Raw genomic sequence first — 25,690 nt, 5'->3', positions numbered from 1 at the left:
CCGAAAGCCGGCTCTCGGGGGCCCCACCCCCCCACCATGTATCAGAGCAGCTCCTCCCAGGACCCCATCCCCCAGCTGCTCACCTCCAGCCACCCCGCTGCCTTGGAGCTTTGGAGTCACCCTTACTTCCTCCCCCAACCAGGCACACATTCTGAACCGACCTCCAAAAGAAATTCCTAATCTGATGTCTTCTCACCTCCTGGCCTGGGTCCCAGCCCCCATCATCTCCCACCGGGGCAAGGCCTTCCCTCTAGCCCCCTTCCCTCTAGCCCAAACCTCTAGCCCTTCCCTCTAGCCCACACACAGCTAGAGGGATCCCTTCTCCCTTCTGCCCCTAGCCTTCCTTCAACTCAGAGTAAAATCCAGTGTCCACCAAGACTCAAGGTCTGCCTGCCTCCCTCCCACTCCATCCTGACCTCTCCTCCCCTTCCCCACTTCCCTGGCCTCACCTCCTCCCCCCACCCCAAAGCTCACCTCCTTCCCATCCCCTTGACCTCACCTCCTTCCCCACCACCCGCCCCCGCCCCCATGACCTCCCTGGCCTCACCTCCTTCCCCACACCTCCCCAGCCTCACCTCCCCCACCACCACCTCTCTGGCCTCACCTCTTGCCCCCCTTGCCCTGGCTCCCTCTACTCCAGCCACAGGGACCCTCCTGTCCTTCAACAGGCCCAACACATCCCCACAGCAGGACAGAAGGCTGCTCCCACCCCTCTGCTTAGCTCATACACTCTCTTGCGCAAACGCCCCTCCTGAACACAGAAGCCTCTCTGAGCACCCTGCAGACGCCCCCTCCTCCCCACCACCCCATCGCTCTCTAACTGACCGCCCTGCTGGTCGTGTCCCAGAAAAACATATTCTATTCCCCAGCCCTTAGTAGGTGCTCAGTCACACCTGTGGCTGCAAGAATGCCAGCTGTTGGGGTCCACCAGTGGTGACGCAGGCTCCCAGCGTCAAGGGGCGGTCCCACAACACCAGCACCAGCGCTCACCCAGCAGCAACTGAGAAGGTGGTCTGACGTTCAGTAGAACTTCCTGGTGCAGTGCATTTGGAAAAACTGCCCATCACTGAATAAAGCAGAGCTTGAGCCCTGAGCTGGATTACTAGGGAGGGGACAGGGGAAGAAAATGCAGTCCAGGGGCAGGGGAGGTGGAGCCTATGAACAGTTCAGGAAGAGGGACAGGCCGGCACTTGGTCCTTCACAGACTCAGAAGGACGGGGTGGGGGTTCATGAACCGGAGGCACATACACAAAGGCCACAGAGAAGGCAAGGATGGGGCTGGGCCCGGAAGGAATCTGGCGCAGGATGGGGGCATTCCAGAAGGGGGACACAGGCCAAGCGAGGCATGGGCTAGAATGAGGGCAGAGAGCACAGGACGGAACTCCAGCAAGAGGCCACTTTGTGACTTGGGGAGTCCTCCCACCCACCCCAACTCTTGAGCTACATGTACCAGTGAGACTCTCCACAGGGAACCCCCTGCCTCACCTGCCTCACCCTACCATGACCTCCCAAGGCTCCTGGTGGCCCCCGAGCCTGGCCAACCTCAGAGGTGGGCCCAGAGCATGGGAATCCAGACTCCCAGTCTAGTGCTCCTACCATCGCCACCCTCTAGGCTCGCTCTTTGCCCACTGCCCTAACTATCAGCCCAGACCTTGACCTGAGCCCTGAAGGTCATCATGCTGCAAAGCCTGAGGTCAAGGGCCCTTCCCCCTAGCAGCACTAGGTCAAGGCACTCTGCTTCCACACCCCAGGCCGGGGATGGAGGGAAGCCATTGGAGGAGCTATGGGGCTGGGTATGATCCTGGCACCAGACAGGCTCCTTTTAGGGAAACCCTGCCTCAGCCAGAACAGTAGGTCCCCCCAGTGGGTCTGCCCAGGATCTGAGCTGGGGGTGATGCCAAGAAGAGCCCCAAGGCGAACACCCATGACGGGGACCATTCAGCACCCGCCACACACCCCTGCCCTTGCACGTGGACCCCACACACCCCCTTCCAAACCTGTGCATCAGACACCGGCCCTTCCCCGGTACCCTGTGTGGGGTCCCAGTGTGGGGGGGGTGAGGTGGGGGGGGTGGTTGCGCGCCGGGTTCTAAAGTCAGCCCGTGAGGCAAAAACGTCACCCGTCCTGAGATTCAGCAGCCGTGGCTGGGAAGGTAATGGCCAATGAGGGGCCTGGCTCCTCTGTCAGGTGTGAGGGAGAAGATGCACATCGTAGAACCCCAGAATCGCAGCGACCTGAGGCTCCTGAGGGAGCAGCAGATCCCCCCCCAGAGCTCAGGCTCACTCGGGCAGCCCCCGCGACTGGCACTGCCAGCTCTCTTCACATTGTTACTGCCTTCTTTATTTGGGCGAATGTGCATCTTAATTGGGAGAAGTTAAATGGACTAGTAATGACCTAAGTCTGCACAGACGCTGTCAGCAAGGTAGCGAGGTGGGATTAGGTGTGTGCCGTGCTGCAGACCTGCTGTGTGGCACTGGGCAAGACTCCTAGCCTCTCTGAGGGACAGTGACTGCATATGGGAAACAGGCATGAGAACACCATCTGCGGTCTGAATGCTACTTCAGGGGTTCATAGAGCTCATGTCTGTGGAAATGCCTGCTGGAGGGAGGTGAGAGGACACAGTGACAAGCACACAGGCCTTGGGGACAGAGAGAGCCAAATTCAAATCTGAGCCAGGCACCGGTGTCTGGAAAAGGACACACACAAACTCCAGGCCAGAGCCACAGGGACGTGTGGCAGCCAGCCACCAAAATGAGGACTCTTCCCTAAGGGGTGGGTCCTCGGCAGCCCCGCCCCAGACCCCTGGGGGTCCCCAGACGCCACAGGGTTGCAAGAGTCAGGGGCTCTGGCTGAAATCCCAGGCTGGCCGTCTCTTTCTCTCTCCACATTTGGGGAAGGCATTTCCTCCTTCTCGGGGCCTGCGGGTCAGGTTTCCACCCAGATGGAAAGTCCCACCCAGGGGCCCCCAAAGGAGAGCTCACCATGGAAACTCCATGGGGTGCCTTCCAGACACAGGGGTATGTGGCCCCGGGCGGGCCTTCCTGGGGCCAAGCCTACAGTCCTGCCAGCAGGAGGGGGAAGGGCCAGGCGGGGGCTCTGGACTTCAGATCAGGCCCACAGCACTATTCATACACACAAAGAGTGGGTATGTGTGAGCAGATCTGGGGATGTGGATATACATTTAGGCATGGGTGTACAGACGGACCCCAGCCCCGAGTCCTCCTAACACCCCTGAGCCTCAGTTTTCCTGACTGTGCCCCCTGCACCAACCCCACCCACTCAAATAAGACGAGTAAATACAAAATCCTATAAAAAGGGAACAAAAGATGGGGACTGCTGCAGCAAGTCCACAAACCATGGCCAGAGTACGGTCTAGGCAGAGGGGCCCCAGTGCCTGACACACCCCCCCAGCTGCTGAGCTCAAAACATAAGGATACAAAGAGAGGTCCCAAAGTCCGCCCGAAGACTCCATGAGGGGGGTGCCCAGCTGGCTCAGTTGATCGAGCATCTGACTCTTGGTTCCAGCTCAGGTCATAGTCTCGAGGTCATGAGATGGAGCCCCGCGTTGGGCTCCATCCTGTGGGGCAAGTCTGCTTGGGATTCTCTCCCTCTACCCTCCACATGCATGCATGCTCTCTCTCCTCTCTCTCAAAAAAAAAAAAAAAAAAAAAGAAATCTTAAAAAAAAAAAAAAAAAAGGCTTTATGAGCTGGGGATAAGGGTCCTCAGAAGCAGGTCGGGGCTAGTTTCTGAAGTCAAAAGTTTGCAGAACCCTCCAGAAGCAACCCAGCAATCCTGGGCATGTCCAGGGCTCTTCGAGGTCCCCCCCTGAAGAACCCCACTCCATTACATCGAAACATGCCCTCGGGCAAGTCACCTGAGCAGCTGCCCAGGACGCAACCTGGCTTGGCCCAGCCCCCTCCGGGCAGCTCCGCAAGGAAGTTCGCAGCTGCGGTGTGCACTTAGGCCCCGAGCATTCTTCCAGGGTCAATTTAAGAAAGAACTCTAGGAAAGTTGTTTCTGCATTGTGTGCCAAATTGTTACTGAGACCGTGGCTGTTGTTTGTTCAATGATTAATGAGGCTCCGCAGAGTAAATTCCTAAGCATTTAGTGCCAGGGAAAAACATTTGTCTGTCCCCAGTGCGTGAGTCGGGAAGAGGCAGCCAAGCCTCCCTCCATCCGATTTCTCCTTTGGCCTGAGCTGCCGGGAAGCTCACCTACACAGTGACCCATACCTGGGGCTTCGGACGTAATTAGTTCTTTCATCTGTTATTTTAGCTGCCCAGCGATGTAAGGCCATCTCATCTCATTCCATTAATAACACCCAGAGCCAGCGTTGACAGGTACTTGCTCTATGCTAGGCTCCGTGCTGAGCACGTGACCTCTACATTCCCACTCATCCTTGCAAGGGGGGGGGCACAAGCTAGGGCTTCGGTATCCCCACTTTACAGATCAGGAAACTGAGTCCTGAGACGGTGACCAACTCAGCCAAGTGTGTCCTCACAGCTAAGAACGGAAGAACACGGTTCTCGTGTCCTCCCTCTAGAATGTGGGTCCTGAGCGTCGGATACCACTGCATCCTTGGGGCCAAGTATGGTCCAAACAGACACCTGCAAATTAGATGTTGAACAAATCTAATTAGTGGGGAGCCTCTCCCCAAAATTTGTGCTGGGTGAGATCCAGCCCTGAGACAAAGGTGTGTTTGTTTCAAAATCCATGCTCAGACTCCTGGTGGGGTTTTTGTTGGTTTTTGGTTTTTGGGTGTTTTTTTTTAAGTCTTTAGGACTTGGCCAAGCTAACCCTGACCTTATCCTCAAACATAACCCTAACCCTAACCTTAGGCTTAAACATACCCCTAACCACGGTACTAAACCTAAGCTTACTTCCAGCCCAATCCCAGACGAATTAATTAACAGCCAATAGAAAGCACACTGCCCAGCCTCATCCTTGGTTCTGTGGGGCAAGCCCTCCAGCCACAAAGGCCAGCAGTGGCAGAAACTCGGCTTCCAGCGCAGATGGTGGGAGCATGTGGGGTCTGCAGCGGGGAGAGGTCAGCAGAGCCGGGGGTCATGTTTCCCCTCCTGGGAGGCCCAGGCAGACCTGAGCAGGGCAGGCCCAGCCCCGCAGGCCTGGAGCAGCAGACAGTGGAGTGGACATGTCCTGCCGGCCCCCGGATCACAGGAGCGGCTACTCTGGCCTATGAGGGCCAGCCCAGTGGGTGGGGAGGAGATGCCCTGCCCTGCTTCCTGCCCATTTGCGGCTGGCGAGGAGCCCCGCAGCCAGCACAGGAAATAACAGGGGCCCCCAGAGGCCGCCCATGCAGGCCCTGCTCCGAAGCCGCCCAGGGAGGGAAGGAGGCCATTGTCGCTCTTTGTTTCGGTTTCCCCAGCATTGCCTGGGCTCCAAGAGGCCCCTGGGAGCTAACAAAGCTTCCCCCAAACCCGCAGCTGCCCGGCCTCCCTCAGCCCGACTCTGGGGACAGGCCCACCAGGCCCCTTGGACTCTTAAAGTGGCAGGTGCAGGGTGGAAATGAAGTCATGTCCAAGTTGCGGCTGGGGGGGCGCCTGTGGGCCAGAGCAGGCCATGCAGGCGAACAGACAGATGGGCACTGGGGTCTGTGTCTGCACACGGGTCAGCCCCGCACCAGGCCCAGCAGCAGGGGTTTGAATTTTTGGACGGAAAGTATGTCTAAGGCACCGAGGGTACAACAAAGAAACCAAAGAAAAGCAGAGAAAGAAAATAGAGAGCACAGAACAACCCGGTCGTCTTGAACAGCCGCACAGTCCCTGTCCTTGAGGAGACACAGCCCAGAAGCAAGACTTTTCTGCTCATTTGCAAGCCCAGGGGCGTGCTGCGTGTGTGTGCCTGTTTCTCTCCCTACACGTTTGAAGGGTGTGCCTATGCACACTGCGTACATGTGCACATGTGTTCCTGCACTCCTGCCTGCATGCGCGTGTCTCATGTGTTCATACTTGAGTCTGTGAGGATGCATGTGCATGGTAGGGTACGTGCGAGGTGTGGAGGCCACATATATGAACGTATATGTGCCCTGGGGGCTGGAGGGGTGACATGTGTGAATATGTGTCTGTACATGCGTGTTGTGGGTACAGCTATGTCTGTGTGAAGGTGTGTGGGTGTATGTACATGTATGTATATGCACACACCTGCCCCCACAATCGTTGGTGGGTCAACGATCAGCCATCACTCATTCCTATACTGGCCCTGCCACCCCACTCCCCTCGGGTATGTCACTATAGCGACTTCGTTAGGGCTCTTAGTATCTCCACTCATCTCCACTCAGTCCCAGCCACTGAACTAGCAACAAGGAAAGGGGGCCCTGGACTCAGATAAAACCAGCCCAGGCTCAAATCCTTGCTCTGGCTCCATGAGCTCAGAAAGCCTGCACCAGGCTCTCAGCCCCTCTGAGTCTCAACTGCCCTCTGTGAGATGGTACACTTCCCACAAGCTGTGCTTCGGGAGGGTTAAATGAGATCATGTGTGCTGCAGCCCAGCCTCAAACCCGGCACCATGGACTAATAACTAGATGGCTGTTATTTTTACTGTTATTGTTACTACAGTTGCTCGTAGCCAGAGCTAGTTGCTGAAGATACAACAGTGAGCAAAACAGGCACTACCCCTGCCTCCCCAAGCTTGTGGGGTTTGCAAAGTATTTTCCCGTAAGATGTAGAAAGGCAGAAGCAAAAAACATCCTATTTACTGGATTCAGTACCCGTCCAATGTCCTAACTACCAACAAGTATGGCCAGCAGCCATCAGTTAAAGCCAGTAACCACAATGAAGGAGAAAAGAATTATTAGTGTAGGCAAGAAAAAAAATGGGGTTTTTGACCCAAGCAGGCATCAGTTAGCCAGGTTCAGACTAATACATACATGGAGTGGTGTGTATGTACGTGCACACACTCCAGGATTTTAGGAGAAGGTTGGCTGAGAACAGCAGCCTAACCCCCATGGGCCACATTCAGCCTATAGCAGGATACTGGCTGATGCAGTGCTGACCATCCCCAATCCAGGAGCCAGGCGCTGCAGAGTGCCCGCCCAGGAAGCCAAGAGTGGCCAGGCAGCATGACTAGGCTGACCTTGGCCATTTCCTACTGGGCACTGACCCACGCTGCACAGTTGGTGCATCAAGCCTTGCCCAGGGCACACCCTCACAGCCTTTGCCTTTCAGAGCAAACCCTGCCCACCAACCCACTGACTGGCACCCAAGCCCACCGAAGCCATCTCCACTTTGGAAACAAGCAACACCCCCACCAACCTGGGTCAGCATGAGTTAGGACTCAGTCCTAACCCAGCCATGCCCACTGCGATGACAAATGACACAGAGTCCCTGCCTCAGAGAAAGCCCAAGTCCATGCAAGAAGTGAAAACCAGCAAGACGAGCCTCACTCCGTGGTTTCACTCCCATGAAACCACCGGCCAGGCTCGGGGTAGACGAGGAGGCTGAAGAGAGACACCACACATGCTCCTTCACACACCCCTGGCACCAGCACACATGCACACATGTGCATGGGCTCTGCACACACGTGTTCATGGCAGAAAGGGTACAGAGGACATGATCAGAGGGTAGCCCGGCAGGGACCCCTTGCTGGTCCAGACCCAAAGCAAAGGGCGGGCAGGAAACAGCACATCCCCCTCACAGAACAGGTCCCAGTCATCCCTGGGGACCCAGGATGCAGTACAGAGGGGTGCAAAGGCCCTGGGGTCTCCAGGGGTCTGAGTCAAGGCTGTCGCATCTGTCACAAAAAAAAAAAAAAAAAAAAAACCACGCATGTGCACACATGCACATACACAAGTACATGCCTCCATGTGCACGCAGGGCACAGATGCCCTACACCTCATGGACTGCTCACCATGGTAACAGAGTGGCCACCTCTCAGCTCCAGTCCCCCCGAAGGTTTCCAGGCCTCTTGGGCTGGAGGAAGCAGCGCTAACAAAGGCGCAGGCCTGCTGGCCTGGCCAGGGGTCCGAGGCACAGACCAGCCGGCGCATGCCTGCCACACTCCCCTGGTGAGCTCAGGGCCACCGTGTCTTCCTGCCCAGCCTGCCTGGTTCCACTTAGCTCAACTCCCCACAGACGTCCTGGCCGAGCTAATGAGAAACTCCCCAGCCGGCCCCACATAAAAACGCATTTCATAAGTCTTTAAAATGCTGGAAAATTATACATCTATTTAGGCCTTTTCTATTCCTTTAAAATGTCCCCTGATCCACATTGAGAGGATGACTGGGTTGGGGGTTCAAGCTCGAGAAGTGGACAACTGGAGCCAAAGGAAGCCTGGGCCGTCTGTCGTTGGCCACGGCATCCTGGCCACAGGGACTGGGACACACCCATGGCGGAGCGCAGGGTGCAGGGTCACTCAGGGAAGAATTCAAATGAGGGACCTGGCAAGGGGTGGGGAGAAACAAGGGTCCAAGTTCCTCCAGCCTGGACTTTAAGATGGAAAGAGAAAGTCAGAAGACGCTGGGAGCACCTAAGAAAAAGAGTACCTACTACACCGAGGTCCTCATCATGGTACTATTTATAAGAGCCAAAAGAGGAAAAGTAGTCCAAATGCCCCGCAGGGGAGGAACCGTTAGAAACGCGAATGCCCAGCCGCCCAGCGACCCCGATGGGACTTCTAAGATAGAAGGCTTCGTGGGCCCGGGGCTTACGGGAAGCTCGGGACGGGAGCCACGCGGATTCCACCGTGCCCGTGGATTTCATCTAGATAATCTGGTTGGTACAGGACGGAGCTGGAAAGGGGGCTGAGAGAAACAGAAGGGGCAGGGGTGCAGAAGCAGAGGCTGTAGGTAGAGCTTCTAAGAAGTCGTTGAAATAATAAACACACACTCTTGAAAAAACAAAAGGGGGATGGGGAGACAGCTCCGAGAAGGTTCGGAAGTATAAGCTGGGCTGCCCGGAGGGGTCTCGACGCCCAGCGTGAAAAACCCAGTTTTCCAGACATTTCCGTCCACTTCACTGTCAGAACCTTGGGGTGCAGGATGGCAGGCGTGGGGAGGAGTCTGCGAACCTTTGTCAGGAGTGGGGACCCTGACCACTCTCCCTAAGCCACTGCTTACCCAGAGCCAGAATGAAAGGAAAAGGAAAGGCTTCCAGCACCCCTTCTCTATGGGGCCCCCAGGATACCAGCCACCTAGACGCTACTCTAATTTCTCACCCCAGCAGGTCCGAGAGCCCGCAGCCCAGTTACCAGCCTCCCCTGTGACCCGCACCCATGCCCAACACACAGCTACCCCAGTGGGAAGGCAGGCTGGGGCGGGGCATGCGGGAGAGTTTGGCCCCCCCGTGTTTCCCTAGCCTCTGAGATGGGAAATGTATACAAGGTCTTCAAAAGATGCATCTCCCTCTCCTCCTGGGCAGAGGAGTGAGACCCTTTCACCTGACCCAGGAGGGACCTGGGCACAAAGCTGAGTCTCTCACCAAGCCTTTGGATTCCCTCTACGATGAACAGCCTGGACAACACCCTCACAGGCAGCTCGGCTAGTGAAAGTTTTGGTGCTACGTTCACACATCAGCTGCCTGGGTTCAAATCTTGGCTCTGCCACTTCCTGCTCGTGTAACTTTTAAAACAAGTCACTAGCATCTCTGTGCCTCAGTTTCTAGATGTGAACCAAGAAGGAGGGTTGGCTCCCAGAAGTCGTTTCTAAATGATGTTTCCATCAACCAGGACAATGAGACCTGTTGAGGTAGCAGGAAGGCTCAAAACTCTGATCACCCCGGTAAGGTCTCAGGCCACTGCAAACTACTATTTTTTTTTTTAAGATTTTATTTATTTATTTGACAGACAGAGATCACAGTAGGCAGGTAGAAAGAAGGACGCAGACTCCCCGCTGAGCAGAGAGCCCAATGTGGGGCTCAATCCCAGGACCCTGAGATCATGACCTGAGCCGAAGGCAGAGGCTTTAACCCACTGATCCACCCAGGTGCCCCGCAAACTACTATTTTTATCGAGCGTTCCTCTCTAGTCCCTAGAGGGTCTGTCGTCACCTGGCTACCCTGCCCAGGCACTGACAATGAGTGTATGTCAGAGTAACTGTTTCCAATCTCCAGATCACCCCACCAACCCTCCTCCCACTGCATCCCCAAGCTTGCGCCCACACTGCCATGTTGGAAGGAAGCCCAACCTGTCCTGAGCCCAACCGGGAGAGCTGAAAGGCTCCAGTGACACTGTGACCAGACAGTTATAGAGAAATGAGCCCCCCCCCAGCCCCCGGTCAAACTCGGTGATCAGAGCAAGGATGGCAAATCTCAGTTTGGTTGGACTGGTTCACTGAAAACCCACATCGTAGGGCTCACGCTCATCCTGGTGCCTGCCACTTGGAGACCACGTTCCAAAAGGCTTGAAGGAAAAAAGAAGAAGCACTGAAGAGAAGACAGGCCTCCTCAGAGGGGAAGTTGGTGGGAGGGCGGGGCAGGGGGACAGAGAGGTCCCTCTGGGAAGGGCACCCTTAACAACCTCTTAACTGGTGACCAGGCTGAAACCAGCTGGCAGAAGGCCTTTCTGTGACCTGAATAAATATTTTTTTTTTTTAATGAGTTGTCCAAAATGAGATACCTTTTCACATTTAGGAAGGCTAGGATAAAAATTTTTTTAACTTTTTTTTAAAGATTTTATTTATTTATTTGACAGACAGAGATCACAAGTAGGCAGAGAGGCAGGCAGAGAGAGAGGAGGAAGCAGGCTCCCTGCCGAGCAGAGAGCCTGATGTGGGACTCGATCCCAGGACCCTGGGATCATGACCTGAGCCAAAGGCAGAGGCTTTAACCCAGGCTCCCCAAAATTTTTTTTTAATTTTTAAAAAGGAAAATAACAACTGTTAGTGAAGATACGGAGAAACTGGAACCTCCACACATTACTGGTGGGAGCGTGAAATGCGGCAGCCATTGTGAGCAGCAGTTCGGCCGTTCCTCAAAAAGTCACACGGAGTCACCACAGGACTCAGCAGTTCCACTCCTGGGTGTATGCCCCCCGCAGCTGAAAATGAGTATTCCAGCAGAGCCCGGCACACAGGAGTTCGCAGCAGTGTATTCACGACAGCCCGAAGGGGGGAAATAACCCAAACGTCCATTAATGGACGAAGAGAGAAACAAAATGTGATCTCCCCATACAACAGAACATTATTTAGCCATAACAAAGAATGCAGGACTGGTACAGGCTATGACTTAGATAAACCTTAAAAACATTAGGCGACACAGGGGCCCCTGGTGGCTCAGTCAGTTGGGAGTCCAACTCTCGGTTTCTGCTCGTCATGATCCTGGGGTCCTGAGATGGAATCCCACATCGGACTCCCTGCTCAGCGGGGAGCCTGCTTCTCTCTCTACCCTTTCCCCCCCCCCGTGTGTGACCTCTCTCTCTCAAATAAACAACTTTTTAAAAAATGATAAATATAGGGATGCCTGGGTGGCTCAGTCAGTTAACCAGCGCTGCCTTCGGCTCAGGTCACGATTCCATGGTGCTGGGATTGAGTCCCACATGTGGCTCCCTGCTGGGTGGGGAGTCTGCTTCTCCCTCTGCCCCTCCGCCTGCTTGTGTTCTCCCTCTTGCTCTCTCTTGCTCTCTCTCTCTCTGGCAAATTGATAAATAAAATCTTTAAAAATAATAATAATAATAATAAATACATAAATATACACAAACTCAGATGACCCGGCAGCTCTGGGTCTGGTCCCTGGCACCGTGTGCCTCTAGTAGGACCTGTCACATTTTACCACAGACCCTCCCCAGCCTGCCCCCTCACCTGGGCCATAGGCCAGCCTTGGGACAGGGAGGACCTCTTTGGGGCTCTCCCAAAAGACTTCCCATCTCGAAGGCATTCAGACCCACGAACTTCCCTGAAATCACATGTGAAATGTTCCCGCTCGTTGCTCAAAGGCATCCGTGGTTCAAAACAGGTTCTGAATCATGCTTCAATTATCTCCTTAGAAGCTATCAGCTCCCTCATCACACCCCGACCATGGGTTAAAAAAAAAAAAAAAAAAAAAATCAGGATCCAACGGGGAATGATTTAAAACCCCAGCTCTACTATGCTCCCCACAGCCTGGGTGTGGGGTCAGTGCTCAGTCCCGGGGCTCTGCTCTCAGGAGCCTGGTGTCTGCCGGCGAGGGGCAGGAGGAGGCCGGGGCTCCCCCACTCCCGGGAAGCCCGGACAGAGAACACTGCTGCGGGCGGGCTCTCCATCACTGTCAGGGGCCTGACCCGAGGGCACAGACTCAGCAGGTCGGGTTGTTCCTGGGGGTGGTGACCACAGGGTCCCCCAGGGCAGGGGAACCTGAAGGAGGCCAGAGGTGAGCAGAGAGCACACAGAGCATTCTACTTCTTTATTGGGGTTCTCCATCATGCTCCCAGAGCCAGGGCAAAGCGGGTGAGGGGGAAGGGCACCACGCCAAACTTGCAGCCTGGCTGGCTGCTGGGCCCCCTTAGGAAAGGAGCTGCCCATGCTCCTCCCGGTGAAACGCGCTCAGCCCACCCTGCTCACCACGCCCTGGATTCCCTTGATCGGAGGAGCCCAAGACCCTCCGTGGCTGGTACCCCCAGGGACCCTCGTGAAGCCCTCGCAATGCCCTCCCCCCCGGGGTCTGGCTCGCCCTCACTGCGCCTCCAGCGCCAGGCAGCGTGGAGGTGAGACCACAGGGTCTGGCCGCAGGAGGACTCAGGTTCGAGTCCCCTCTCCACAGTTTGCTGGCCGGGGACCTCGGATCTGCTGCCACACAGCTCTGAGCCTCCTTCCCCTGTCCGCCAAATGAAGACGGCAGTTCTCAGAGCAGTGCCAAGGGCGGCTCGGGGAGGCTCTGCTCCCCATAATCTTCCTTGGCACCTGCCCCCATTCTCTGATGCGGCCAAGTGACATTTTCTCAGCTTAATGAAAAGCGTTATACTAAAGCAGCTTTAACCAGGCCGCTGGCCCCGTCCGCCACCAGATGGCCAGCCCTAAACCTGCCTGTGGAGAAGCTCTGGAGCAGCTTCTGGAAAGAGCCCCCGCCTCGCGGGGCTGTGGGGATGGCTGGAGGAGAGAGCGCAGGGAAAGCGTTCACCCCGCGCCGGCACGGGCACGCACCAAGTCCAGGCTCAACAAATGTGACATCACCCTCGTCCAGCGCTGCCTCGTCTCTTCACCCAGGATTTGCACCAGCTCACGACCCCCAAGCTCAGGGAATCCAAGCTGACTTCTGTAGCCCAAGCCCAACGAACTTGGGAAGGAGAATGTACTGCATGCACTGTAAAAAAGTCACCAGAAATGGGCCAAAGAAAACAAAATCCATTGCTTGGCTGAGGATTATCCAGCGCCCGGATGCTTTGCCCTCCCTCTCTCCATCTCCGAGCGGACCATCCGAAGCTGACTGGCACCACGGAGTCCCTGAAGACTAGAGAGGACTCACAAAGAGCCGCGTACCTCTTTCTGCACACGCCTGCTCAGCTCTTGGCTGGAAACGGACAAATCCCGCCACCTCCATGATGCCTGGGCATCCCAGAGAGCCCCTGAGGTTCCACAGTGGCAGCAGAGACCCCAAGACCGGCAGGGCCCCCATACAGCCCCCTAGGCATCTCAGACCGAGAGACAGTTCCCTGCCCTAGGGAGGCATCAGTAGGGCCCCCCACCAGACGCACGGCTGTCCTCCTCCACGACTGATGCACTGCTCTCCCTGCACCGCACTGCTGTTCCTGTCTGTCCCCACTGCCTCCGGCACCATTGGGAAAGCAGCCAGGTGGCAGGACCTTATACAGACACCACGCTGGACACTTTCCTGGTTCGGGGGTTTGGAAGGGGATCGTTTTCAAAGTTGGCCGAAGCCTGAGCTCATGCACCCCAATGTGGGTCAGGGTCCCTGGAGGAGACATGGAGATTTATAATCTCACTGTGTTTCCACCAACCCCGGGAGTGTGTCTCCCCTGCACAGAAAGAGATGGGACAGGGGTTTTGCAGTCCCTTCCTCCAGCCTACCGAGTGTGGACCCTCAGGTCTGTCCTAACCCTGGACTCTTCTGAAAATGTGAGCACTGCCCCCCTCATTCTGGCTTCGGACAAAACCTCTCTCCCACGGAGAGAGCCCCTGTCACCAAGGGCCAGGCACCTGCAGATACGACGGTGCCCAAAACTGAATCAGCCAGGACCCTTCAGACTCTCCAAGCAGCGTCCCCATCGTGCGGGAAAGAGCACTGGACACGGAGCCCAGGAACCCAGGTTCGCTAGCTGTCCACTCCCCTTCTATACCAGCATTTCCCAAATCTCAGTCATTTGCAAACCATCTTCATGATTTTTGCTCAACCCAAGCATTATGTGCCATTACTTAAAACTGTCAACGCAATTTTCTCACTTACATGAATTTAGCATCAATCACAAATAGCCATTAAATCACAAATCCAATGTATAACCATCTGAGCATTAAATGTTCATATGCCTGATGCCTCACACCACATTTCTGGAACTACTGACCCAGAGCAAAGTTCCCTCTGTGCCTCAGTTTCCCCAGCTAGAAGACAAGAAAGTTGGACTAAATGATTCCGTAAAAGTCCTCTCGGGTCCAAGATTCCTTGAGATTGGCTTGCCTCCAGCTCCGTCAGGAATCCAGAACCCGCCGATCAGGATCCTAGGACAGGGACGAGGCCGAAGAGGCTGCACCTACTGGACTAGGAGCCGAGGCCATTGCCCAGAGAGGTGTTGGCCAGATGCAGAGCAAACAGAAGTCATACCTTCCACTCAGGAGCTCCCAGAGACCCCACAGCCAGTTCTAATCCCAAATTCCACAGGCAGCTCCAAAGTGTAGGACTTTCGAGTTAGGAAAACTTTATCCCTTCACTCCTTTTTAGAGCTGGGGAAACTGAGGCACAGGGGAGCTCATGCAAGGACAGAAGTGAGCCAAAAACCCAAGTCCCCTGACTGCCAAGTCACCAGCATCACCCGATGGGGGCCACGCACCCCAGAAGTCTGAACTTCCCAATTACCTCCCCCTAGAGGCATGGTCTCGAATTGCCAGCCTGGGAGAGCAGAGCAGCCCCGTCTGGGAGGGGAAGTCTGGGGACTGTGATTTCCACTGGAGTTTAAATATCCTATTAAAGTGGGTTTTATGCAATTAGACTGGAATGAATGTGCAGTGAGGCCCATGGCAGGGGGCTTCAAAGCCTGTGTCGCGGAGGTATCGTGGTCCATCAGGACGCGCCCACATGAAGGAAACGTGGTCCCCCAGGAGAATAGGGCATATTAGTCTCCGTATGTAATAGATTTTATTGACCATATGGAACTGATATAAAAATCGTGTGCACGGGGTAGTCTGGCTTGGAGACAGGAATGTGACATGAAGAATATGATTTCTATAACCAGCTGGGTGGCTTCCTGAGTTCCTGAGCCCACCCCCCCAGGACCCGCAGCAACTCCCCCAGCAGCCCCCTGGGCATTTACCTGATGCTGTCACGGAGGAATCCCAGGCCAGCGAGAAGTCCGAGGCCTCCCCCTCTTCAACTGAAAGAGAGAACAGAGATGGGCCTGTGAGTTTTGAAACTGTACAAACAGGCCATCAGGGTGGGGAATAGGGCAAGGAAGAAGGGTCATTTGTGGGGGTCCTTCTAATACCCACAATCAGAAGCAAGGGGATAGAGCCTACAAAGAAGCTTTTGCTGGTTTCACAGAAACATAAAATAATCAGAATAAAATCTGAATAGCAAGTAAGTGCTGGATCAGTATGGTTTCCCCACCTCCGTGTCCCTAACAGACATCATGAGTCAATCACAGCACAGCCTAGAGCCAGATGCCGCATCAGGATCTTTCTTTACGTGCTCCCGCTGATTACGATCTATGATCAGAGTTTACACTGGAGGTAAAGTCATTTGTCACTCGCAGGAAGATGGCAGAGACTCAGACCTCTCCCTGATCCCGCAGACACTGTCCTCCTCCCAAAAGCTTCTTAAACCACCACTGAAATTTGACAGCTTGTTTGTGAAACAAATAAGATCACTCTCAGAGGTTGGAAGAGCATGGGGCACTGTTATTCACACTGAGACACCTGGCCCACAGATAGACTTTGGGATATGCTAAGGTCCAGTGGTCAGCAGTCACTGCCTGTAACATCAGAAAGGAACTCACCTCTACACCCTGCCCCTGAGCCCACAGAACAATGCTGCACAGGCATGGGGCACCTCCACCCCCCTGTACCCCAGCATGGAAGACCAGGCTTGTGGAGATGGAGGCCAAGCACAAGGGGAGCACGGAAGGAACTTTATTCGACATAATAAAGCTCTTATCCTGGAATTAATCCCAGTCTGGGGCACGTAATAATATTAAAGCTGGGTTATGGACTCTGTAAAAATGGAACTTTGTTTAAGCCAAAAATGTGCCTACAAAGTATTTTCCAGATTTAACGGTCTCTGAAGTTCTACACATGTGCAGGCTGAAGCTAGCAGGTCCCGCCCATGCCCTCTGCACCGTCACTGTCTGCCGTGGGCATACACAGTGAGCCAGGAGCGGTGTGGAGAGCTTCCTATCAATACCACATGTACACCTCATCAACGGCCTCCCAGAGAGGCGAAGCGACGTGCCCGAGGTCTTACACAGTTACAGGGAGTACATGCGGAGTTTGGGCTAAAACCCACAAGCGGGTCTGAAGGGCAGATTGATGCATCCTGAAACCACCGTATACAGAGGCACAAGAGGACGCTGTCCAGGATCCTAGCAGCTCGGGACTCATAAGCAGCACCCCCTGCCCTTCCCACGGAAGGCAAGTCCACAAGCATGCTGGGCAGCCGAGCAGTGAGAAGAGCACGCAGGCTAGGCTATCGTCCTGGATTCGAATCCCGATTCTGCCTCTCGAGCAAATTACTGAACCTCTAGGCTTCAGTCTTGGCACCTTGAAGGCAGCTCATAACGGGCCCTGAGCCATAGGGTGGCAGGAAGACTTGCGTGCAGTGTTGGAGGGCCCTGCTGGAGAGGGGCTCAGGCACTCGGCAGGTTTAGCGCTGGGACTCGAACAGCTCTGGGAATTAAGAAGTCCGGCTCTGCAGGGCACGGCCCCTTTGATCATGTATCTGTCCCGGCTCCCACTCCCCAGCCAGAGTCTCACAGACCACACTTGAGAGGGGACGTCCACGACAAGGAGCAACAGGCCAAGGAACACTAACAGAGGGTTCTCTCTTTCCCAAGTTTGCGTCCTAAGAGTAGAGATGCAGAATCCAGACGATGAAAGGCAGGGGCGAGCTGGGGTGAGGCCAAGGCTCTTGCCCTAACTCAGCGAGTTACAGCTGCGGTGGGTTTTCAAACCCACCGCTGTGTAAATATGAATCAAGACCTCGCACCAGACAAAACGGATCTTACTCGCTAAGTTGATTCCAACCAGACAGCCCCCGAAACCTGGGCGGACGATGAGTCCAACGATCCGAAGCCAGCCGTGCGTGAAGGGAGCTGTTGTTAACAGCGTCCACAGCCACACCTGAAAATCCATTTCCTTCGCACCTCACCATTCACTCACTTCAAGATCTACGCATTTTGCCTCTACTAAGAAACCATTCTCAGGGGGCACCTGGGTGGCTCAGTGGATTAAGCCGCTGCCTTCGGCTCAGGTCATGATCTCAGGGTCCTGGGATCGAGTCCCGCATCGGGCTCTCTGCTCAGCAGGGAGCCTGCTTCCTCCTCTCTCTCTCTGCCTGCCTCTCTGCCTACTTGTAATCTCTCTCTGTCAAATAAATAAATAAAATCTTAAAAAAAAAAAAAAAAAGAAAGAAACCATTCTCAGTCTGTAAGGTTGCCATGCGGCGATTCTGTTGGTCACCTTCAGCAAGGTCTTCAGCATGGTCCCTACGGGTACCATGTCGGTCATAGGCACCGTGACGTTAATGCATGACCCCAGTTCTCCCTTGGTGCGCAGTGTACCCCGGGTACCAGGACAGACAGCCCCGTGTCCTCTGGTTGAGAAGTGTGACCTTCCAGATCTGAAGGTCTGGGGGCTGTCCCCAAAATGCCACATCCTTCCGTCCTTAAGATCTGGCTTCCGCCATCATGGGAAGGCTGAAGACATCTGCCATTTTGGAGCTCTAGGGAGAATTCCAGGCTCTCTTCCTAAAGACGAGAAGCCTGCAGAGGTGGCAGAGGAGGGCGAACCGATACTGGCCGGCTGGGGAAGTTCAAATTGGCCGACGTCGCCATAGGCAAGTGGCCACGTCACAGCGCCATCTCCAGAACCACGTCTCTCACAGCAAGGAGCTGTGGGCCAGCCCACCCAGTGCCATGGGACGTGAAAGCATTTTCCTACACCTGCTGACATGTACCCCACTAACATCCCATCCCTACATTTCATCTATTGAAGGTAGAAACACACCATGCTTCATGTGTTCCTGATGGGAACAAGCCATGGCTTTGGGGTTGAGGGTCGAGCATCTCAGAGAAAATGCTACAGCACTGTGGCCCATCGGGATAACACCCAACGGGGCTGTCCTGCTGGCCAGAGGAGTTAGGTGCTTTCCTGAGACTTTCCCAGACTCTCCCTCTAACTCTTTAATTTAAAGGTGTTTGACACCACTGAGGCCAAAGCACACCCTCACCCTGTCCCATCTCAAGGGGAACACAGGGATGTCTGCTCCTGTGAATGATGGCCATTGGCAAGGGTAGGGTAGGTACACAAAGCCAGTGTGCACACAACAAGAGCTAGTGTGGGTACAAGGGTGTAAGCACAGGGAGAGGGCCCAGAGAGTGTGAACACAAAGGGCTGGGGGCCGGGGCGGCAGCAAGTACGGATACACAGAGGGGAGGCAGGACCTGTGTTCACATTGGAGCGTGCACAGGATATATTAACCATAGCTTTTAGGCTGTGTTAAGAAGGATTCTGAAGCTCTATCAAGGCTTCTGACAGATCAGAATTCCATAGTCTCTCTCTGCACTGGGATCTGGGACGATCAAGTCCTGGATGTCTGCTTGTCCCATGGGAGCATACAGCTCATGAGCCTCACCAGACACTGTCTCCACAACCCAGCAGCAGGCTCATAAGGGACGACTCTCCTGCTCCAGAAGGGCCCACAGCCTGTCCCTGCGCACCAGGATGGCCTTGTCATCAACACATGCCAGTGAGGCCCAAACAAAGAGTGTGCGAGCGGGGCTTCAGGGCTTGGGAAACCCAGCAGCACGGGACACGGGGCACCAGGTGGGCACGTGTATAAGCCGCCTCCCCAGGGCCACTTCCTCCAGGGGGGCAGGTGTCAAGGTCAGACAGAGCCTGGGTTGGTTGGTCAGACGTAGGAAATCTTAGGACAAGTTCTAAGGCAGACTGTCAGGAGGTGAACGAGAGAGATGAAGAGAAGTAAGTACTGACCCAAGGGCCAGAGAAAGACCCCAGCAAGGTCAGCAGGGCCCAGGAACCCTCCGTCCCTCCTCCCAAAGCCACGCCAGTGCCAGCTGCTTGGCCAGGCTTCAAGGATCTGAGAAGGCCCTGCTCCTGGATGTAAGCCTCTAAACATGTGAATAGACAGGCATTTTTCTGGGAAAACGATCCATGCTTTTCATCAGAAAGATCTAGAACACCACTACCACAACCTGCCTGCCAAAGAAAGGTCTAAGAACCACTCAATTAATGGCTTTTATTTTGAGAGTACTCACAGGTGGTGTTTCCAAAGTCTTAGGGGACCTCTCTGTGCTTTACTGGCCTTGGCCTCACTGATCATCCCACCCTTAGGAAGGCGTTGGGCCCACAGAGTCTGACAGAGGCTCCCTGGAGGCATCCCTGTCCCAGTGGAGGTGGTGAGCTAAATAAGGGGCACATGACTGCCTCTCCTGGGCTCATCCTTAAAGAAACCCTCTCACTCACACCAAGCCAGGGCCAAGGAAGATAAAGGATATACCTAGAGCCCAGATTCCCATTGTCAAACATGAAATGGAGTGTCACTATTCCTGGCTTGTAGTACTAATAATCTCAAGGAATGAAAAAGTATAAAGCAAGGAGGACTGCTGTGTACAGTTGAGCGGGTTGTGCACTGCATGAGGGACCTAGCAGAGGGTAGTGAGAGAGGGTGCAAATTTATCCCACACTCTGTCCACTAAACAGCGTGTCCTGGTGCAGGGCTAGGAATGCCTAAAGCAAAAAGTACATAACTTTTGCATAAAGGCATGGTCAGCCTTTTGTCTAACTCACACAGATATGCTGTAAAGTGTAGCCCATGACCATCTCTGGCATCTGGCAAAATGACTAGGGTCAAGGGCAAACAAACCCAACCACGAAGCCTACACTCTCCAGGGTCCTCTCAGGCGGGGATGGGTTCTGGGCAGCAGGTTGAGCTGGGAGGAGGGACAGCATGAGGAAGCAAATGTTCTCTGCAGTTAAAGCCCAGATTACCCAAGACTCCCCACGGCAGCCTCCTCAGCACCAAGCTCAGACCCTCAGAGGAGCCAAGATCTCATAACAGGGTCACACCATGACCCATTTACTTAGCGCTCATGATTCCCTGACCACCTGCCAAAACCAAAGTAACAATTGAAATAGCTCAGTTAAGACCACCTGCCTTTTCCCCAGGGAGCTCAGCCCGGGAGCGAGGATAAGGGCCCTGCAGGCCCCTCATCCATCGGTCCACACCTTACCACCAAGAGGGTGAGTCGAGGATTTAAAGAAATCTACTTTTTGGACAACATGGCTCCTATCCAGAAGACTTCTTCCCTCAATCTAGTACTGAAAACGAAAGGCAGTACGTTCCAAGGCGGGAGGCAAAGCTGTTGCCCAAACGCATCAAGAGAGTGTGGGTGGGTCTCCAAGTCGGCAGCTTCGTAATCAATGTTTACGGCAATCTTAGCAAAGCCTGACTTTCCCCTTAAGCACTGGCTTTAGAACGAGCACCTATGAGAAGATGCAAACTTTCTGAGAATTATTCATAAATCGTACCCCCAGCCCATCCTGGGCTGAGGGGTCAGAAGCCTGGATCTTGCTCCCCCATCATCTTCCTTTTCTCTCCCTTGCCTTGCTTAGCGAGGAAACAGTGAGAAGGCCATCCAGTAATAGTCCTAGAACTCCAAAAATGAAGTTGGTTCATCCTTACTGGGAAGGTGAACCTTCCAGAAGTCACCCACCAGAGCTCGTCGAGTGGGACAGATGGACTGGATGAGGATACCCGGAGAGAAACTGTAAAACGGAGGAGCTCAAGGAGGGGGTCCTAAAATAGGGCTCTCCAGGACGGTTCCTCCAGCTTTACCCCTTTCAGGCCAGCAAATCTGAGACAAGATGCTTGATCCACTCTGACCTTCAGTTTCTTCCTCTGTGAAATGGGCATACTACGAGTACTCCTCTGACAGGAGGGTCCAGAGACTGAATGGAATAAGACGGTATTCCAAAAGCACACAGCCCAAGGTAAACAGGTGGTCAGCGTCAGCATTCTCTCCTCCAGGTTCCCCGGCTGACCACCACGGTCTCATTGCACTTATGAAGATGGGAAGGCTCCAACAGCAAGATCAGTTTTCCTGGGAGATTGACCCACCCCATCCCAGGAAGGGCCCAGTGACAGCCCTGTGTCCTTTGGCATCACCACCTCCTGGTACCTGCCACAGTGCAGGGATGGTGTCCCTAAAGGTGGAACCCTCTGGTGGTCACAGCCAGGGGCTCAGCCTCTGTGTCGGCTCATCTCCCCTCCCTTTCCGAACCCCCCATCATCACTCCACACCACACGCCCCAAAAGAGAAGCTGGGAGACATCTGTGAAAGGAACAGGAGCTCCAATCCCAGCAGAATCTGGATTTGGAGCAACCTTGCAGAAATGGGGTTCCTCTCCTCCACTGTTTGCTTAAAAATGAAGACAATGATAAGGACAATGTGAAAACTAGGGTGAGGGATGTGACGCCCTTCGCGTGTGCTGGAAGTAGGAAAGAAATAGATTTTCACCCAACCAGAGAAGGAATGCATGTGGCAAACCTAGCCCAGTTCCCTGATCCTGCACCTGTGGCAGACATCACTAATCGATCAGGGCTCTCCTTCTCACTACACATGGATGCACCTTCAAAAGCCTCAACAAAGCAGGCTAAAATCTATTGGCCTTCTCCGTCCTGGTCCATACAGCGCCCCCTTCCTCAAGTACCATGCACGGCACACACGCACCGCACACATTCACGCACATACTTTCCACTGCCACTTGGGTGTGTATCCAACTGGAGCAGATCCAGGCCAGAGCAAGGACTGCTGCCCTGGGGAAACCCAACCTCCACTGTGGCACCAAGCACCATGCCGAGCACCCCACACACTGGCTCCCGCTTCAGCCTCCCAGCTTCCCTCTGACAAAGTCTTGAAAATCCTCTTTTCTTGGATGAGGCAGTGGGGCCCAGGGGGGCCAGAGCATCTGTCCAGAAGCCAGTTCACGGGCTCACAAGGCCAGTGGGGATGTTTCTAAGTGTGGCTTTAGCTCAGAGCCATGAACATCCAGCTAGGCACCCCTGGCCCTGCCCGTTCCAGCCCAGCTATGGGGCAGGAAAAGAGGAAACTGAATGTCACAGACACCCAATACGTCCACTTTAGTGGATAACGGAATCAGGAACACCCAATATGTCCACTTTAGTGGATAATGGAATCAGGAACAGTGAAGCATTCAAGCGAGTTAGAACGACTCTCTTCTTATTTTATTGACACAGTACCCCAAAGCTCTGTTGGAGGAGGAGCAAGGCCCGGGGAGGTCAGCAGCCCCCAGGGACCGGTGCACTGCCACAACTTGCCCAGCCATGCCTGTCCCAAGTGGGTGAGGAGGCAGAGGTCAGCATGACCCAGGGGCCCTCAAAGCCTCCCCCCGACTCTTAACCAGAATCACCTGGTATCAGAGGGCTTTTACAGATGCTCCTTCAGCTTCTGAAAAGCTGAGTCAAGCCTTTACTGACCCATTTCAGAGAAGGGAAAATAAAGTCCCAGAGAAGCAAAATAGGCCACCTGGGAGGCAGCAGAGAAGACAGAAGCAGACCTGGAACCCAGGCGCCCTAGTTTCCCGGCCATGGAGTCCACACACACAAAGTTCCCAACATCAGGTGCTCCCGAGCCCTCACCAGGCACCAAGTTCTGCAGCTTTTCTGAATGTGGTCCCCAGACCACCTGGAAGGTTGTGAGAAATGCAGCCTCTCCTGGCCTCTGGGTGGCTTAGTCAGGGGAGCAGCTGAATCTTAGTTTTGGCTCAGGTCAGGATCTCAGGGTGGTGAGATCGAGCCCCAAGTCGGGCTCTGTGCTCAGTGCGCAGTCCGCTTGAGATGTCCTCTTTCTCTTTCTCTCTCTCTTCCTCTCAAATAAATAAATAAATAGGGAGCCTGCCTGAGTGGCTCAGTTGAGGAGCGTCTGCTCAGGTCATGATCCCAGGGTCTTGGGAATCTCGACCTGTGTCGGGCTCCCTGCTTAGCAGGAATCCTCCAGCTCCGTCCACTACTCCCCCTACTCTACTCTGCTTGTGTTCCTCTCTCGCTGTGTCTCTGTTTAATAAATACAATCTTAAAAAGTAAATAAATAAATAAATAAATAAGCCTTTAAAAAGGAGGGGGAAAAAAAAAAGTAAAAAAATGCAGACTCTGAAAAGCAGAACCTCTGGGGGAGGGGCCCAGCAGGTGATTCTCACGCCATCCCGCAAGTACATTTATTGATCCCATTTTATAGATGACCAAACTGAGACCAAGCAACTTGCCCAACGTCACAGAGTTGAGACAGCGTGAAGCTTAGACTGGGATTCTGAACCCCTTTGTCTCACTTCGGCCTCAACGAACAGGAGCTCTAGCTCCAGACTGAGCGGGGCCAGCCAACCAAAGGAAGACTCTGATTCTCTCCCCAATGATTCTAATTTACAGAAGAAGATTCCTTCCTGAGTCAGCACCAAGGGAACCATCCTCTGGGGTCTCCCCACGCACACAGGTTCCTTGGGGTGTCAAGGGGATACCAGTGGAGACAGTGGCGTGTTGGCCAATGTTTCACAGGTGGTTCGGGGAGAGAAGGCGCTGGTGTGTAGCATCTGTTTTCTGTAGTGTAAATACTACCGGCCAATGTCAAGGTCCCAGCCAGGGCACAAATGAGTATAGATTTGGGAAGACAGGTGCCCAGTGAGCACAGCACTAGAGAAAGGCACTTGCCACAGAAGGGGCAGGGAGGGAAGGGACGATGGCCGGGGGGGTGGAGCCAGCCCTGGAAGCCACGGGAAGCCACGGAGAGCCCAGCGCTCAGGCCACGGCACCCCCCCCCAGCTCTCCCCCGCTCCCCAGGCTCTGCCCCCTTAGGGTCTCAGGTACGCCAAAAACTCAGAACTCACTCAGAGTTGCCCTTTTCTTATTGTTTCCTAGATTAAACATCTTTTTTATTTTTATAAAAGTCTCTGACATCAGTAATAATGTACAATGTCGAAAACCAGCAAATACATGGGAGTTAAAATTGAGAAAGGAAAAGTACAGCTTTCTGGGTATAAATACGTTGTTGCAGCCTCCCAGGAAGCAGTAAGAACATGTGTCACTGAACACCACTAACGGCTCCAGAGCCTGCTTCTCTAGCTTAGCCAGGTACCGTGATCAGCATCTTCTCACATAAAAACCATGCAGGGCCACCGTCACCAGTGACGGTGGCCCTGTCCTCAGAAGCTCTGGGACCAGCCAAGCCACTGGCCCAGCGCTGGGCACCTAGGCTACTCCCGGTCACCATCTACCGTATGAGAAGGCGTGTTGCAGCACCCCTCACCCACGGCCATGAACCTGGTCAGTGCTTTTTCTCAGGATTGCTGGGACAAAGAGTTTGCTGATTTTTAAGACATATGTCCAATATGTATTTGGCGTTTTTCCTCCTTTGCTTAAGCACTGAGTACCTCCAGTGACCTAGGACCTAAGAGAAAGATGAGAAAGGGACTTTGACCTTCAACCCTTAGACTGTGGAGACCCCGTTGATAAGCGTTGTCATAGTTGTGTCCCGGGGCAGTGGGGGAGGCACCTAAGAGCTGAGTGACTAAATAAATGAACAACCAGGCTCTGGGATGAAGGACGGTGCTGAATGAATCCAATCTCGGAGTGAAGCAGAAACAGGCGGAAACAGTGAGGACCCACGGTGTACGCAGAAAGGAGGCGTGGGAGCTAGGGAAGGTGCCCAACAGGCCCCTGGACAGCAGGGACCACCCACAACGACAGCCCCTGCCTGGAGCTCTGAAGCCCACAGCTGGGGCCCCAGGGGCGGCTCAGGGTGAGAGGACCAGCGGAGAGCCAGGGTGAGTCGCCACTTTGGCCACAGAAAAAATTCTGATTTTCTTCCACACGTACACGCAAATCCCATTTCGGGAAGAATGATAAAAATCACAGAAGAAAATCTTAGAAGTCTTTGGGTCTCTTTTTTAATGTAACTAAAGAATTTCCTGCTCCCAGATGAATTCAGGAAAATCCAATCAGATTGCATTTGCCTCAACAAGGAAATAGAAATGGGTGGGGGAGGGGGCGGGTCTGAGGCAGCCCTGCCCGGCCCAGCCGGGCCCTCCTTTGAGTTCTGTGGGGACACCTGGACCCAGGCCCAGAGCTGCAGGATTCTCGTCCAAGGCCCCAGGGTCAGCCTGACCACCAGCCTCAAAGCCACCCTTCTCCCCCAGTCAGAAACCCTGCCCGGAGCTCAGGCTCACCTCCTCGGCTAATCTCTCCCTGACCACCCAGCCCCTCGGGACTCAGGTTAGCCTCCCATCTGCAGCAGGGGGCAAGCAAAGGAAGATGTCTGAAGGTCAACTCCTGTCCACCGTGGTGTGCTGTGGC

The 25,690-nt window shown here is 54.4% G+C and overlaps 1 protein-coding gene across 2 annotated transcripts in view; it reads right to left on the bottom strand.

Annotated features, from left to right (window-relative positions):
- Positions 1 to 25,690, bottom strand: part of ZNF423 (zinc finger protein 423) — a 334,053-nt gene that overhangs the window by 253,348 nt on the left and 55,015 nt on the right. For both annotated transcript variants that reach the window (XM_082711334.1, XM_082711335.1), the window contains exon 2: positions 15,408 to 15,467. In XM_082711334.1, coding sequence (XP_082567460.1) covers positions 15,408 to 15,467 — 60 coding nt within the window. The remainder of the gene's footprint in view (positions 1 to 15,407; positions 15,468 to 25,690) is intronic.

The sequence above is a fragment of the Mustela nivalis genome, assembly GCF_964662115.1.
Source record: "Mustela nivalis genome assembly, chromosome: 18".
Lineage (NCBI taxonomy): Eukaryota > Metazoa > Chordata > Mammalia > Carnivora > Mustelidae > Mustela > Mustela nivalis.
The sequence above is the reverse complement of the archived record's forward strand: the minus strand, read 5'-3'. Positions and strand labels throughout refer to the sequence as shown.